This window comes from Panthera leo, chromosome B4, assembly GCF_018350215.1.
Source record: "Panthera leo isolate Ple1 chromosome B4, P.leo_Ple1_pat1.1, whole genome shotgun sequence".
Taxonomy (NCBI): domain Eukaryota; kingdom Metazoa; phylum Chordata; class Mammalia; order Carnivora; family Felidae; genus Panthera; species Panthera leo.
In genome coordinates, this window is record NC_056685.1 from 93154796 (window position 1) to 93170339 (window position 15544).

The following is a 15544-nucleotide window of genomic DNA, read 5'->3' on the forward strand; positions in this document are numbered from 1 at the left end:
AAAGGCTGAGAAACTAGTTAGGAGCCTGTTAGAATTATTCAGATCCTAAGTAATAAGGGCCTGTCCTAGAATAATATTGATAATAGAAAGGAAGAGAGCAAGAATGGTCAAGAGGGTGATTGGAAACAAAGGCAGAGGACTCAGAAATACAGTGATAGTCTCTGAGGTCACTGGATAATAAGAAGACTGGAAATGCCATCAATAGAATGTGGTAGTGAAATGGGCTAATTTGCTGAATATAATTAATTCTACTTAGGAATTAGATGCAAACTGGTGCACGACAGGTTCCATCCAGGTGCCTTGCTTGATGTTCTCAGAGAAGGATCAGGTGGTGTTAGGTATTTAGAAACTTCTTAGGGGAAAATGCCTACACCGGTTCTGGCTGAAATAAAATTTGACAGTGATACATAATCAAAGCATCCGCTACAGTTGGATCTGCTTTCATCCTGTATTCGAAATTTAGATGGTTGATTTTTCCTGAAGTTTTCAGCACTGACTGTATCATCGAATTAAAGGGTCCTTCCCCTTTTTTGCCTCACTAGATTTTTCACTAAAGTTTACAACTGTCAAGTGAATAAGTTCAGTTTAGAAGACATTGTAAAATTTCAGATTATGAAAAAAATTGACAAGCTGAGGAAAACTGTAGTTCAAATTTATATTCTGTATTTCAGGAGCTTTTTAATAGGTACGAGAGAGCAATTTATGCAGCTTTAAGTGGGAATCTCAAGCAGGTATGTAGTCTGTTTTAATTCTTTTTTCCCTGTGGAACAAAATCAGATATATAAAATATTCTAATCATATAGAATAAATTTTATAAGCTTTTTTTTTTTTAATTTCTATCCAAGTTAGCATGTAGTGCAATAATGATTTCAGGTAAATTTTATAAGTTTAAGTTACTTTGTAAGAAGTAGCAGCGATAGCGATAATCGTGAAATGGGATAGTGACTTGAGCTGCTTAATTTCATGTATCCTGTACACCAAGTGATGTTTTAATACATGGAATCAGATTTTAATTTCTGAGAATTGTAAATTTAGTTACAACACACTTTTTTGCAATACACATTTATTGCTGACTTCTAGTGCCCATAGCTTTATACAGAAGTGTGCCCCTAAGGCACAGGAACTGTTTGGATTGTCTTACGTGTGTGGGCTTCTTGCAGACCCCACCATCCCCTGCACTTTATAGTTATTTGAGGGATGTTATAATAATTAGTTGAAACACCATCTTACATCAACATGGAAAATTGATGCTATTGTGAATTCAATAGGAAAAAGTCTCAGTACTTCAAACTTTTTAGGGGCGCCAGGCTGGCTCAGTCAGCAGAGCATGCGACTCTTGATCTCAGGGTTGTGAGTTTGAGCCCCACGTTGGGTGTGGAACCTACTTTGAAAAAAAAAGTTAATAGTTCGAGCTTTTTAGAAGATGTGGGGGGGGGGGGTGGTAAAGGATTATTTGGTATGGTATGTTATAATCCACAGTGTTTTATGTTATTCTAATGATTTTATAGTCCATATCAATGGAAGTTAACTGTTTTTTCCCCTTTTTTTTCGTTGACTGTGTGTATGTTTCTGGTTTGGAATGGGGGAAAAGCTGCTTCCTGTCTGTGACACCTGGGAAGACACAGTGTGGGCCTACTTTCGGGTGATGGTGGACAGTTTGGTAGAACAGGAAATCCGGACATCAGTACTGACTCTGGATGAAACTGAAGAACTCCCCAGGGAATATTTGGAAGTAAAGTGAGTTTATTGGTTTGGTTTTTGTCCTGGTAATTTGTAATACGCTCTGTAAAGTTTTATTTTGTAGCCCTTGTTCATATTATTAATACTGTTTTATCCCTTTCTTGTACTTTCTTTTTAAAGTTGGACCTTAGAAAAGGTATTTGAAGAACTTCAAGCTACTGATAAAAAGGTAAATATTGGTAGGAACATTTTAGGATAATTGGAATAGGAAACACTGAATGTTATGTTGGTGTGCACTGTAGCTGAAAGGCAAAAAAATGTATGAAACTGTTCTATTCTCTTCTTTTCTTTACCTCTTACCCAAATGAGAGCCATTCTTGAAAAGGAAGAGACTTAGCTGCATACTTAAATAATGTTTCATTTCTGTCTCTTTAGTTTAGGATTGGTTTTATCTAAAAATAAGAGTACGGAGGGGCTCCTGGGTGGCTCAGTTAGTTAAGCATCCAACTGCGGCTCAGGTCATGATCTGGCGGTTTGTGAGTTCGAGCCCCCTGTTGGGCTCTATGCTGACAGCTCAGAGCCTGGAGCCTGCTTCACATTCTGTGTCTCCCTGTCTATCTCTACTCCTCCCCCGCTCACACTCTATCTTTCTGTCTCAAAAATAAAAATAAGCATTAAAAATAAGGGTATGCATGTAAGCTAATTTATCCCTTTCTTTTTGAAAAGTAAAACTATTAATGGGAAATTAACAAGACTTTTCCTAGATCTTAAAATAATCTAATATTTTTAAGTATTATTCGCCTAACAAATTGTAAATAACTGAAGTATGTAACAAAATAATCCAAAAATATAAATAAGACCTATATAATAACTTCTTCCCAACCCCTTTATGGTTATTCTCATTCCCCAGAGATGATAAATATATAGCTCTGTATTCTTCCGTATCCTTCTCCATACCATTACAAATATGTGTAAATAATGTATACAGTTCAAGATAGGATTTTGATTTTTGTTGTTGTTTGCATCATACTACATACATTACAACTTGGTTGGGGGAGAGTTGTTTTGTCTTGTTTTTTCATTTAATGATACTTTATCCAAGGTAGTGGATATAGATTTAATGTAACCTAACTTACTCTTTTTAAGCATTCCTCTTTTGATGGTATTTAGGTTGAGAGCTTGTTTGGAGGTTCTAGCAGGGGAGCGCAGCTACTCGTATACCCTTGACCGAAGAACGGTCCTCCTCTATCGGGGAAGGTCGTCCTCTTCGACCGAGCGCGCAGCTTCGGGAGGGACGCACATGGAGCGGTGAGGGAGGAAGGGGACACCCGCCTAGCCAGCCAGATCAGCCGAATCAACCCTGGCGATCAATGGGGTGACAGATGTCGCAGCCAGATCGCCCTCACATCCAGATGGTATTTAGGTTGTTTCTTAGCACTGCAGTGAACATTCTTTCATTCTAAAGTTGCTGTTAAGCTTATATACATATATGCTTATCTACCAAGCCTGTTATAGGATAAGTGTCCTGAAAGCAGGGTTGCTGAGTTAAAGGGTAGATGTATAATTACCTGATTGTAGCACTTCATTCACATTCCTGTAAATAATTTATTAGTGTGGTCATTTCCCTGAATTCTCACCAGTCCCAAATGTCACACTTCTAATTTTTTTTGCTAATCCAACAGGTTAGGTGGGAAATAGGAGCTCACTATTCTACTCTTATTTCCCTTCCTGTTCGTAAGGCTGAGCAAGTTTTCCTATGTTTATTGACCATTTGTGAATTTCCTGTTCAAATCTTTTACCTGTTGTTCTGTTGAGTTTTATTTTTTCCGTATTACTTTACTTTGTATAGTAAAGAAATTAGTGTTTCTTCTGTCAAGTATTCATTACCAGTCTGTTATTTTGGAGATTCCAGCTAATGAAAAATAAAGGAATAAACATAAATATTAGAAAGGGGGAATGTTTACATATGATAAAAGTATAAATCTAGAAACTCAAGATTCAATAAGTTATTAGGATTAATAAAAGAATTAATAAGAATAAGAGAATGTTGGGGGCTCCTGGGTGGCTCAGTTTGTTGGGCATCCGACTTCAGCTCAGGTCATGATCTCACGGTTCGTGAGTTCGAGCCCCGCATCTGGCTCTGTGCTGACCACTCAGAGCCTGGAGCCTGCTTCAGATTCTGTGTCTCCCTCTCTCTCTGCCCCTCCCCTGCTCAAACTCTGTTTCTCTCTTTCAAAAATAAATAAACATTAAAAATTTTTTTTAATTAAAAAAAAAAAAGAATAAGAATTTTTTAAGTATAAGTTCCAGACAAAGTTATCCCCCCAAAAATCATAGCCTGTCTGTACTTTCTACAACTAATTAGAAAAGTCCCATTTAAATTATTGACCGAAACTATAAGACACATAGGAATAAAATTAACTGGGGGTGTGAGGACCTTGGTAAAGAAACTATAGAATCTTATGGGAAGACTTGAATAGATATACCATGTTCCTGGATGAGAAGATTTGATGTAAATATTAGCTATTCAGAAATTAACATAGAAACTTAATACTTTCGGAAATTTTTCTGAACAGAAAAATTTACAAGTAAAATAAGTGAGAATGGCAAAAAAAAAACTGGAAAAAAAACAGTATTATGCAGTACTTGTCTTATTCGATAATAAAGCAGCATAAAGATAAAACAAAATAATATGCAGTTGGTATGGAATGAATAGATCAGTGAAGCACAGAAGTCCATATGAGATCCAAGTATGTATTAGAACTTAATGACAGTGGTGATCTTTTCATTTCAAAGGAAGAGAAATGGTTTATATACATACATGGTATGGGCATAATTGACTTTCCATCTGGATGAAAACAAAGCTAAATCACTACCTCATGCCATGTTTTAAAATCAATTCAGATGGAGCAAAGATTTGAATGTAAAAAAGAACAAATGTGGGGCACCTGGGTGGCTCAGTCAGTTGAGTGTCAGACTTTGGCTCAGGTCATGATCTCACAGTTCATGAGTTCAAGCCCCACGTCAGGCTCTGTGCTGACAGCTCAGAGCCTGGAGCCTGCTTCGGATTCTGTGTCTCCCTCTCTCTGCCCCTCTGCCACTCGTGCTCCGTCTCTGTCTTAAAAATAAACATTAAAAAACAATAATAATAAATGCTGAAAGAAAATTCAGATAATGAAATAAAAATTAAAACATATTCAACAAAAAAGAAATAAACTCTTTGCTTCTAAACACTCTAACAGGTTACTTGGTTTTTCTACTCTATCTAATCACTATTTTGGTGATTTCTGTTACGCTTGGTGCCATGTGCAGAAGAGAATACCCAAGGAATGCCTGCAGGAACTGCCGCTCACGTTCGAAGGACTCATAGGGTTTGTTTTGCTTAGGTTCCATGTGCCCTCCCTTTCTGGCTCACCGTGGAGTGCCAAGAAAAACAGTAGTAAAATATAAAAAGTAAAACTTTAATAATATTCATAGAGATTAAACCGTTTTGTCATAGTTCCCTGCTTTCTTCTTTTTTTTTTTTTTTTTTTTTTTTTTTTTTTGATGTTAATTTTTGAGAGAGAGAGGGAGCACGAGCGAGCTAGGGAAGGGCAGAAAATATCCTTCTCATATTTTGTTTTGATCTCCTGAGACCCTTCATTAAAACTTTTTCTTTGTATATATTGTTTCAAAAGTTGACATTTTAGTTTGCCAGTGAACAATACTATAGAATGACCACTGGAAGATTTATGGAAAATGTAAACATTTTTTCAGAGAGTTCTGGAAGAGAATCAAGAACATTACCATATAGTTCAAAAATTCCTTATCCTGGGAGACATTGATGGTAAGGTACTATACTTTTCATTTTAGTTGGTATGAATTCTTTTTTTCTTATGGCAATTTTGTAAAAAGTCAACAAAACAATGCATGACTCACCACATCTTTTAATCTTTATATTGAATGCAAGTATTGTTAAAAAATGGAGTTTGAAAAAAAAAAAATGGAGTTTGAATTTAATCCAGGATCTGTTTTATATGTCGCATATTAACAATGAGGTAGTGATTTAATAGCACTATAGGAATGCAGTAAAATGTCTTTGATAATGTTTATTTCTCCTTTTGATTTTTATCCCTATTGTTGAATCTTTGCTTTGATGGCTTGTAGGTTTGATGGGTGAATTTAACAAATGGCTTTCCAAAAGCAGAAACAATCTACCTGGACACCTCCTCCGCTTCATGACTCACCTCATTTTGTTTTTTCGCACACTGGGACTACAGACCAAAGTAAATAAAAAAGAACAATTTATTCTTCTTTGCAAGGCTGATGCTATATGCCTCTCATCAGGAAAACACACTTATTTTTTTGTTGTTGTTTTCTAGAAATGGTGGTATGGGTGCAAAAGTGTTCTGTATAGTCTCTTATGGTCACTTGGTGATAACCCACTGCGGGTAACCATTTAGGGCTCTAGTCTGTGAATGTAGAATGCTGGTGGTTATGTGGTTTTTGATAAATTCAAGAACTTTATCCCCATCAGCACCCAACTCTAAATCAGTCAACTAAGCTAACTGAACCAGACTCATTTTTGTATGAGATTTAAAATTTCTGTTTTCTTTTTCTTTTTGTTACTTTTTTCCTAAATGATGATAACATTTTGGTCAGAGTACATGTAGAAGGCAGATGGTACAACAGTTGAAAGCTTGGGCTTTGGAGTAAGAATCCTGGGTTCACATCCTCACTCGGCAGCTTCTAGCTGTGTAATTCTGGGTAAATAAAACCTCCCTCGTTCCTTAGTTTAGAAATTCTTAATTCCCTCCTTGGTAAATTGTGAACAATAATAGTAACCGCCTACAAAAAGCTATGGTAAGGTTAAATCAGGCAATACATGAACTTTGCTAAGCGCTTAGCCTAGCGTATAGTGATTGCTCAGTGGTAAATATTAAAGTCATTAAATCATTTGATAGAATTTTTATTAGATATATTGCTGGTACACATACACATAAACAGTTGTGTTTATAATTGGGTTGTATACTTTTTTTTCTATCAAGGAAGAAGTCTCCATTGAAGTTTTAAAGGCATACATCCAGGTAAACTTTGAGAATCCACAATTTGATTTTTTTTCCCCACCATTTTGATGAAAACAAAAATCAGAACAGTAGTATGTTAATGCTCAGTGGCAGGAGAGCCATCAGAATCCATAAGAGATCTTTTAATTATTATAAGTACATTTTATTTGGAATTTTAAATTATCCTGTTTAGCAGCACAAATCCATGTCTATATGAATCTCTCATAAATATGTTTGAAATTTTGAAGTGAACTTTTTAAAAAGCACTGTTGATTCCAGAACCTGTTTTATTATTAACATCCTTTGATTTTTTTTTCTGTTTTTTAGCTTTTAATAAATGAGAAACATACAAATCTGATTGCATTTTATACTTGTCACTTGCCACAAGACCTAGCTATTGCCCAGTATGCGTTATTTTTGGAAGGTGTTACAGAATTTGAGCAGCGTCACCATTGCCTGGAGCTGGCTAAGGAAGCAGGTAAAAATGGTTGAGAACTTTATCTGTTGGGCTTTGTAGGCAAGTTACCATTTTGGCATCAGTAATACTTATCTTTCCAGGTTTAAATTTTATTTCTTTTGAGAGAAAAAAAAATAAAAATTTTCACGGAATTCTGTTTTAGGAATAAAATGACTTACAACTCGTGTGTAAAATATCCTCATTTTGGCGTTTTCTTTTGTAACGTCTTTCATATTTTATGTGTTACATTTTTAAGGAAATTTTATCCCAGTTTACCAAATCATTGTGACCATTTAGAGAATATTAGTGTGAATGATTAGTTCTTATTTTTGTCTCTTAAAAAAAATTCCTTAGATTTGGATATTGCGGCTATAACAAAGACCGTAGTTGAGAATACCCGAAAGAAAGATAATGGTGAATTCAGTCATCATGACGTGGCCCCAGCCCTAGATACTGGCACTACAGAGGTAATATGACTGGCAAGGGAGGTGTGTGTGTAACTCTGAATAATCCCTCATGTTGCTTTTTGGTCAACTTCCAACTTAGAATATTCTGGCGTCTTTTCTTTTTTTAAGAATTTTTCTTCGTCAGCCAAAACCTTTTAAATTATAAAAGCTGGCAGCAAAATGAAGGTCTTATGTAAGGGATTAAAATTATTTACAGTAGTATTGTGTTAAAGGAAGCTTCTTTATTATTATTTTTTAATGTCTATTTTTTGAGAGACAGAGACAGAGTGCAAGTGGGGGAGGGGAGAGAGAGGGGGAGACACAGAATCCGAAGCAGGCTCCAGGCTCTGAGCTGTCAGGACAGAACCTGACGAGGGGCTTGAACGCATGAACGGTGAGATCATGACCTGTGACCTTAGCCAAAGTGGGATGAGCCGACTGAGCCACCCAGGTGCCCCGGGAAGCTTCTTTAACAGAAAAAAGTGAGCTTTGGGTTTTTGCTCTTGAGACTATTCTAGATACTTGACCAATCACTAACTCTTCAGTAGTTTACTTATCCTATTTTCAGACAGGACACCTGGTTGTCTCTGTTGGTTAAGCATCTGACTCTTGATTTTGGCTCAGGTCATGATCTCATGGTTTGTGGGACTGAGCCCCAAGTTGGGCTCGGTGCTGCTATTGTAGAGTCTGCTTGGGATTCTCTCTCTCTCCCTTTCTTTCTGCCCTTCTCTTGCTCTCTCTTTCTCTCTCTCAAAATAAACATCTTTTTTAAAAGGGTTTTGTTTTGTTTTTTTTAATTTTTTTTTTAATGTTTATTTATTTTTGAGACAGAGAGAGACAGAGCATGAACGGGGGAGGGTCAGAGAGAGAGGGAGACACAGAATCTGAAGCAGGCTCCAGGCTCCAAGCTGTCAGCACAGAGCCCGACGTGGGGCTCGAACCCACGGACCGTGAGATCATGACCTGAGCCGAAGTCGGACGCCCAACCGACCGAGCCACCCAGGCACCCCTGTTTTGTTTTTTTAAAGAAAGTTTTATCTAGGAAAGAAAAATGTTTTAGAATAACAGTTAAGTAATGACCTGGTTAAGTTGGTGGGACACAGAATATTTAATTCCAGATTCACACTCCAATAAGTTTTTTTGTAATTTAGTAGAGAGCTATTAAATGTGAAAAGAAACTAAGGAAAGGTAGATTCTTTCATAATTCTGTATAACTTGGGGGAAAATCATGTTTACTAGAAGTGCAGATGTAAGTTAATTCTACTAATTTGCAAAATATCTTAGAAAAATACCAAAATTGATGTCTTTTTTCCAATTAAATAAATAGGAGGACCGCTTAAAAATTGACGTAATTGACTGGTTGGTATTTGACCCAGCACAGAGGGCAGAAGCGCTAAAACAAGGCAATGCGATAATGAGAAAATTCTTGGGTATGCTTTATTTTAATACTTTTTAAAGTTTTTGTTTGAATCCATATATTCCTAAATTTAGTTTTAACTGGTTTTCTAATCCTTCCAATGGGCAGGGGAGGACAGATGACAAAACAGCCCTTCTTGTATATCAAATCTGATGTTATGAAACAAAACATATAACAATGGATTTTCATTGTCTAATCAATTTTTCATATAATCTCAAGGCTTTGAAAAATATAATTGCTTTAAGACACAAAAGTGGGTAAAAGCAACTGCATTTAATGTATCCTTTTGTGGCTGTCACATTGGAATAAGGAAAATCCTGGTCATTAGGTAGAAAGATCCCCCACACCTTTAATAGAAGTACATTGGGACTGGAGATGCTTATAGCTGACTGTAAAAGTTGCAAACCAATGATTTGGCTCCTTTATAAACGATTATACAGAAATTCACACGTGTACCATCTTTTTCACAGCATCAAAAAAGCATGAAGCTGCAAAAGAGGTATTTTTGAAAATTCCTCAGGATTCGATAGCAGAAATCTATAATCAGTGGGAGGAACAAGGAATGGACAGTCCACTTCCTGCTGAAGATGATAATGCTATCAGAGAACATTTATGCATTAGAGCTTATTTGGTGAGATTGTAAAGAAAATCATAAATGTGCCTATCTTCCTGATGACTTTTCTGATTCACTCTCAGACTTTGAACTGTTTTTCAGAAGTGGTGATTGACTTATTATCTTATTTCTCTTGTGACTGTGGTACTGACTGATCCACAGGAACATTGAAATCGTGATCTGGCCTTCATTGGCCTTAAGTATCTAATCAATGCCAACCAACCAAGAACATCTCCTGCGGTAGTGTGTGTGATGTCTGAAACTTAGTTTTCTTAAGATTCTTTGAATGCTTGTATCAACTTTAATATTTCTTTTTCTCTTTCTCTTTTTTGGCAAAAACAGAAAAGCGAAATATTCTAGAGTCTTTATAACTAAAATAACAACATACTCATTTAAAATTCATTCAGCAAATAACAATTACATTGGGCTAAGTTCTAGAGCTACATCTGTGGATAGCAGTCTATCCTTGCCCTCTAGAAGCTAATGGGCTAGTCAAGAAGACAGACAAGTAGACATATGTACATCACAGAATGGTAAAGGTCAAGATACGTGTATGACCAGGTGCTGAGATAGGAGTAGGTGCCAGAAAACACAATATATGCGTACCTTGCTGGTGTTTACCACTTGACAAAATATTTATTCACAATGATTTTTTTGTGTGCAAAAAATAAATATTGAACGGTTCTGTTTCTTGATGCCGCAAAATTACTTCTAAGAACCAGATTTTAAGTACTGTGTTGAACATATGGAAAACCTGTGGTTTTTTTGTATTTTTCTATTTTACATCTTAGGAAGCCCATGAAACCTTTAATGAGTGGTTTAAGCATATGAATTCAGCTCCACAAAAACCTACATTGATACATCAAGCAACTTTTACGGAGAAAGTGGCTCATGAACACAAAGAAAAGAAATATGAAGTAAGTTGAATATAGATAAGATGTGTCTATTGCATCTTAAAAATACAGGTCATATGTTTCACATTTTTTAAAAAAATTTAATTCCAGTATAGTTGACATACAGTGTTATGTTAGTTTCAGGTGTACAATATAGAAATTTAGCACTTTCATATATCCCCCTGTGCTCATCACAAATGCGCTCCTTAATCCTCATCACCTACTTCCCCCATTCCCCCCACCCCATTCCCCTCTGGTAACCATCAGTATGTTCTCTGTAAGAGGTTAAGAGTGTGTCTCTTGGCTTGTCCCTCTTTTTTTTTTCTTTGCTTGTTTTGTTTCTTAAATCCCACATATAAGTGAAATCATATGGTATTTGTCTTTCTCTGACTTATTTCACTTAGTGTTACACTCTCTAGCTCCATCCCTGTTGTTGCAAATGGCAAGATTTCATTCTTTTTTATGGTTGAGTAATTTTCCATCATACACACACACACACACACACACACACACACACACATATTCACATCACATCTTTATTCATCCATCAATGGACATTTGTGCTGCTTCCATAATTTGGCTATTGTAAATAATGCTACTGTAAACATAGGGATACTGCATGTATCCCTTTGAATTAGTGTTTTTTTTATTTTTTGGGTAAATATCCAGTGGTGTGATTTTTGAGGAACCTTCATACCATTTTCCACAGTGGCTGCCCCAGTTTGCTTACCCACCAGCAGTGCACAAGGGTTCCTTTTTCTCTACATCCTCGCCAGCACTTGTTGTTTCTAGTGTTTTTGATTTTAGCCATTCTCACAGGTGTGAGGTGATATCTCATTGGAGTTAAGTTTTGATTTGTATTTCCCTGATAAGGAGTGATGTTGACCATCTTTTCATGTGTCTGTTGGCCATCAGGATGTCTTCTTTGGAGAAATGTCTGTTCATTTCTTCTGCCCATTTTTTAATTGGATTATTTATTTCGAGGATGTTATTTGTATAAGTTCTTTAATATATTTTGGATACTAGCCCTTTATCAGATATGTCATTTGCAAATATCTTCTCCCATTCAGTGGGTTGCCTTTTAATTTTGTTGATTGTTTCCTTCACTGTGCAGAAGCTTTTTATTTATTTGTTTGTTTGTTTATATTTTTTATTTTTTCTTCTTTTTTCTTTTCTTTTTTTTAATTTAAATTTTTTAAAAATTTACATCCAAATTAGTTAGCATATAGTGCAACAATGATTTCAGTAGATTCCTTAATGCCCTTTACCCATTTAGCCCATTCCCCCCTCCCACAACCCCTCCAGTAACCCTCTGTTCTCCATATTTAAGAGTCTCTTATGTTTTGTCCCCCTCCCTGTTTTTATACTATTTTTGCTTCCCTCCCCTTATGTTCATCTGTTTTGTCTCTGATATTTGTCTTTCTCTGACTAATTTCACTTAGCATAATACCCTCCAGTTCCATCCATGTAGTTGCAAATGGCAAGATTCCATTCTTTTTGATTGCCGAGTATACACACACACACACACACACACACACACACACACACACCACATCTTCTTTATCCATTAATCCATCGATAGACATTTGGGCTCTTTCCATACTTCGGCTATTGTTGATAGTGCTGCTATAAACATGAGGGTGCATGTGTCCCTTCAAAACAGCACACCTATGTCCCTTGGATAAACGCCTAGTAGTGCAATCGCTGGGTCGTAGGGTAGTTCTGTTTTTAGTTTTTTGAGGAACCTCCATACTGTTTTCCAGAGTGACTGCACCAGCTTGCATTCCCACAGAAGCTTTTTCTTTTGATGTGGTCCCAATAGTTTATTTTTGCTTGTATATCTAGAAAAATGTTGCTACAGCCAATGTCAGAGATAATACTACTGCCTGTGCTCTCTTCTAGGATTCTTGTGGTGTCAGGTCTCACATTTAGGTCTTTGAATGAATTTATTTTTGTGTGTGGTGCAAGAAAATGGTCCAGTTTCATTCTTTTGCATGCTGTTGTCCAGTTTTCCCAACACCATTCATTGAAGAGACTTTTTCCCATTAGATACTCTCTCCTGCTTTGTTGAAGATTAATTGACCATATAACTGTGTGTTTATCAGGTTATATATTTAAAGAAGCAGGTTTTTTGGCAGTTATATCCTTGTAATAGGTGATATTTCTGTTAATATTCTTTGAAAAAAAAAAGCCATGTGTTTAGTTACTTTTCTGTAGGTTATTAACCAAACGTGAAAAATGCCTTCAGATGATATTAGTGTTCAGTTTTAGTGTTTTATTTAACTACAGTCTGTTGATACTTATTTTTGTATTTGGCTGATTAAAGTCAACTCTTTTTTTTTTTTTAAGTTTTATTTATTCGAGTAAGCTCTACACCGCACAGAGCTCAAACTCAAGGTCCCAAGATCAAGAGTCGCGTGTTCCTCTGTTAAGTCAACTCTTTAGAGTGATGTTCCATGTAAATATTCCTGTGTGTGCTTTACAAATACATTATTTATTGGTTTTGGTCTGTTATATGTCTGCCCTTATGTTTGTTTTGCAGATGGATTATGTTATTTGGAAAGGGCATTTGGATGCCCTAACTGCTGACGTGAAGGAGAAAATGTACAATGTCTTGTTGTTTGTTGATGGAGGGTGGATGGTGGATGTTAGAGAGGTAAGCTTGTGCCTTGTGTACAGCTAAAAAAAAGTCTTTTTTCAAAAGGCTCTTTCTCTGAATAGGAGCATCTACAGATCTTATATAACTGTTGTACTTATAACAGAACATCTCATAATTGAAACCTAAACTGAAAATACTAGCTAAGGAATAGAAATCTTGACTCTTGGATAAAGTATTTCTTCAGATTTAATATGTTCATTCAGGATACTAAAATCTAATTTTTTTAAATTCTGGACCTGAAAATTTAATTATATGTCATATTCAACTCAATTTAAGGATATGAAGGTAGGTCTAATAACCGTGGCTCTCACCTCTGAGCTATTCATGTAAATGACTTGGGGAGCTTTTCAAAAATGGGGTGCAGCCTCAGAGATTCTGGTTTGATTGGCCAGAGGTAGGTCAGGGGAGGGTGGTTGTTTTCTGTTTTTTTTTAATCTGGCTTGAGAGCTTAGATGTGTATCCTGGGTTGAGAACCAGTTACAAAAGTACTAAATGTCGTAACAAAGCACAGGTTAAGTATTTTGTGAGTTCAGAAAAAGAAAAGGTTGCTTCTCACTGGAAGAGGTCTAGATAGGATGCTTGAAATGTATAGCATTTGACTGATTCCTGAATGAATGGGGTAGAATCTGGATGAGTTGAGATAGGAGAAAGGAGGCATACTGCAGGTAACTATTCACGTGAGTGGAAGACGCTGAGGCCTGATCCTAGAGCGTAAAAGAAACCAGGAGTGACCAGCTTTGCCTCTATAGACCTCATGATCTGTCTAAGGGGAAGTGGAAATGCTGGATTTTTGGATGTATGGTGTAGTATTTTGAACAGAAAACCATAGAAGCATTCTCAGTATCTTTCCTTCTGCTATTCTCCATATCTTGATATATTCCCTTTTTTTTTTTTAGGTACTATATTTTTCTAGCTCCTCTAGCTCCCCTTTTCTGACCAGAAGCAAAAAATGATAGGTTATAAGGCTAGATTAGAGCCCCTATTTACTACTATTCCTGATACTGTAGTTATCTTAAAATTCTCCCTGAAGTTCATAATAGAACTCTGCTGATTTCTTACATGGTTTTGAACCTTCAGTAGGTTACTTGGGCTAAATTTTTCTCTTCAGATTCATGCTGGTATTCATGAAGATAAAATTTTAATGTTGCAAAATGCTACTTAAGTATTTAAATTTTGAAAAGACTTGAGTATTTATACATAAATCTTTGTTCTAAATTATTAATTTTAGTAGGTTAGATGATGAAAGTTACAAAATGGATGGTCTGGAGTATTGTAAAATAGAATTGACAAGAGTCACTGGTTCTGAGTGACTGGGTTGCTCGCATCTTTGCCCCTGCAGCCTTGGGGACAGACGGCACGGGAGCACAGATAGCAGTCACTCAGAAGGAAGCAGGCTTCTCTCATTCTTAGCAGGCTCCAGCTGCTCATTTGACTTATGAGTAAGACCTTGATTTTAAATCCCCCTCTGAAAGTAGGGAGTGTCTATTTGAGGAAAGAAATGAAAGTGCTTTCCCTTTTAAAGCTAAGAAAGCATGAGGTATGCATTTTAATATTTACCGTTCTATATTTCTATCTCAAAACAAGACTAAAAGATTGATAGTAATGTTTCCTGTGTGTGGAAACCTGACCTAGGTCAGCATCAGTCAGTACAATTATTCATTGGTAGAATTACCACATTACATTTTATTGCTTCCTGCCACCACGTACATCTACCTTTGAAAAATGCTTTAGCAACTTAATACTCTAGTCTGTCACATGAAGATACTTTCACTGATTCATATAAGTGGTCCTAAAGGAAGAAAAAGCCAAATTCTAAGAAGATTCTGCCTTTAAAAAAATTAGGTTTTTTAAAAAATTTTTTTTTAATTTTTAAAAATTAGGTATTTTATTAGGCTCTTCTAAAGATCAGTTATTTAGCTTGCTTTTTCTTTTTTTTTTTTTTTTTAAGTTTATTTTGAGAGAGAGTGAGAGCCAGGAAGGGGCGGAGAGAGAGAAACCCAAGCAGGCTCCGTGCTATCAGTGCAGAGGCCAGTGTGGGGCTCGATCTCCTGAGCTGAGACCCAGAGTTCGGACGCTTAACTGACTGAACCACCTAGGAGCCCCTAGTTTGTCTTGTTTTCTGTTTTATCTTACACTATGAATTCTGTGGATTTCCTTCCTATATTTAAGATTATTTCATACATTTCAAAGCTGGATACTTTATTATTATTTTAATGATTCTAGTTTTCAAATCTGTTATGACAAAATGCCTTGGATATATTTCTGTACTCTTACTGCCCACATAATTTTTAGAAGATCCACGTATATTTAGAAATGTTAATTGTTTTCTCTAAA

At 36.2% G+C, this 15544-nt stretch overlaps 1 protein-coding gene across 5 annotated transcripts in view; it reads left to right on the top strand.

Moving 5' to 3' along the window:
* NUP107 (nucleoporin 107) overlaps positions 1-15544 on the top strand; it is a 43154-nt gene that overhangs the window by 25436 nt on the left and 2174 nt on the right. For all 5 annotated transcript variants that reach the window (XM_042947119.1, XM_042947118.1, XM_042947121.1 and 2 more), the window contains 12 exons: positions 672-731; positions 1592-1737; positions 1861-1909; positions 5437-5506; positions 5827-5945; positions 6708-6746; positions 7053-7203; positions 7537-7649; positions 8956-9058; positions 9516-9676; positions 10450-10575; positions 13094-13207. In XM_042947119.1, coding sequence (XP_042803053.1) covers positions 672-731; positions 1592-1737; positions 1861-1909; positions 5437-5506; positions 5827-5945; positions 6708-6746; positions 7053-7203; positions 7537-7649; positions 8956-9058; positions 9516-9676; positions 10450-10575; positions 13094-13207 — 1251 coding nt within the window. The remainder of the gene's footprint in view (positions 1-671; positions 732-1591; positions 1738-1860; positions 1910-5436; positions 5507-5826; positions 5946-6707; positions 6747-7052; positions 7204-7536; positions 7650-8955; positions 9059-9515; positions 9677-10449; positions 10576-13093; positions 13208-15544) is intronic.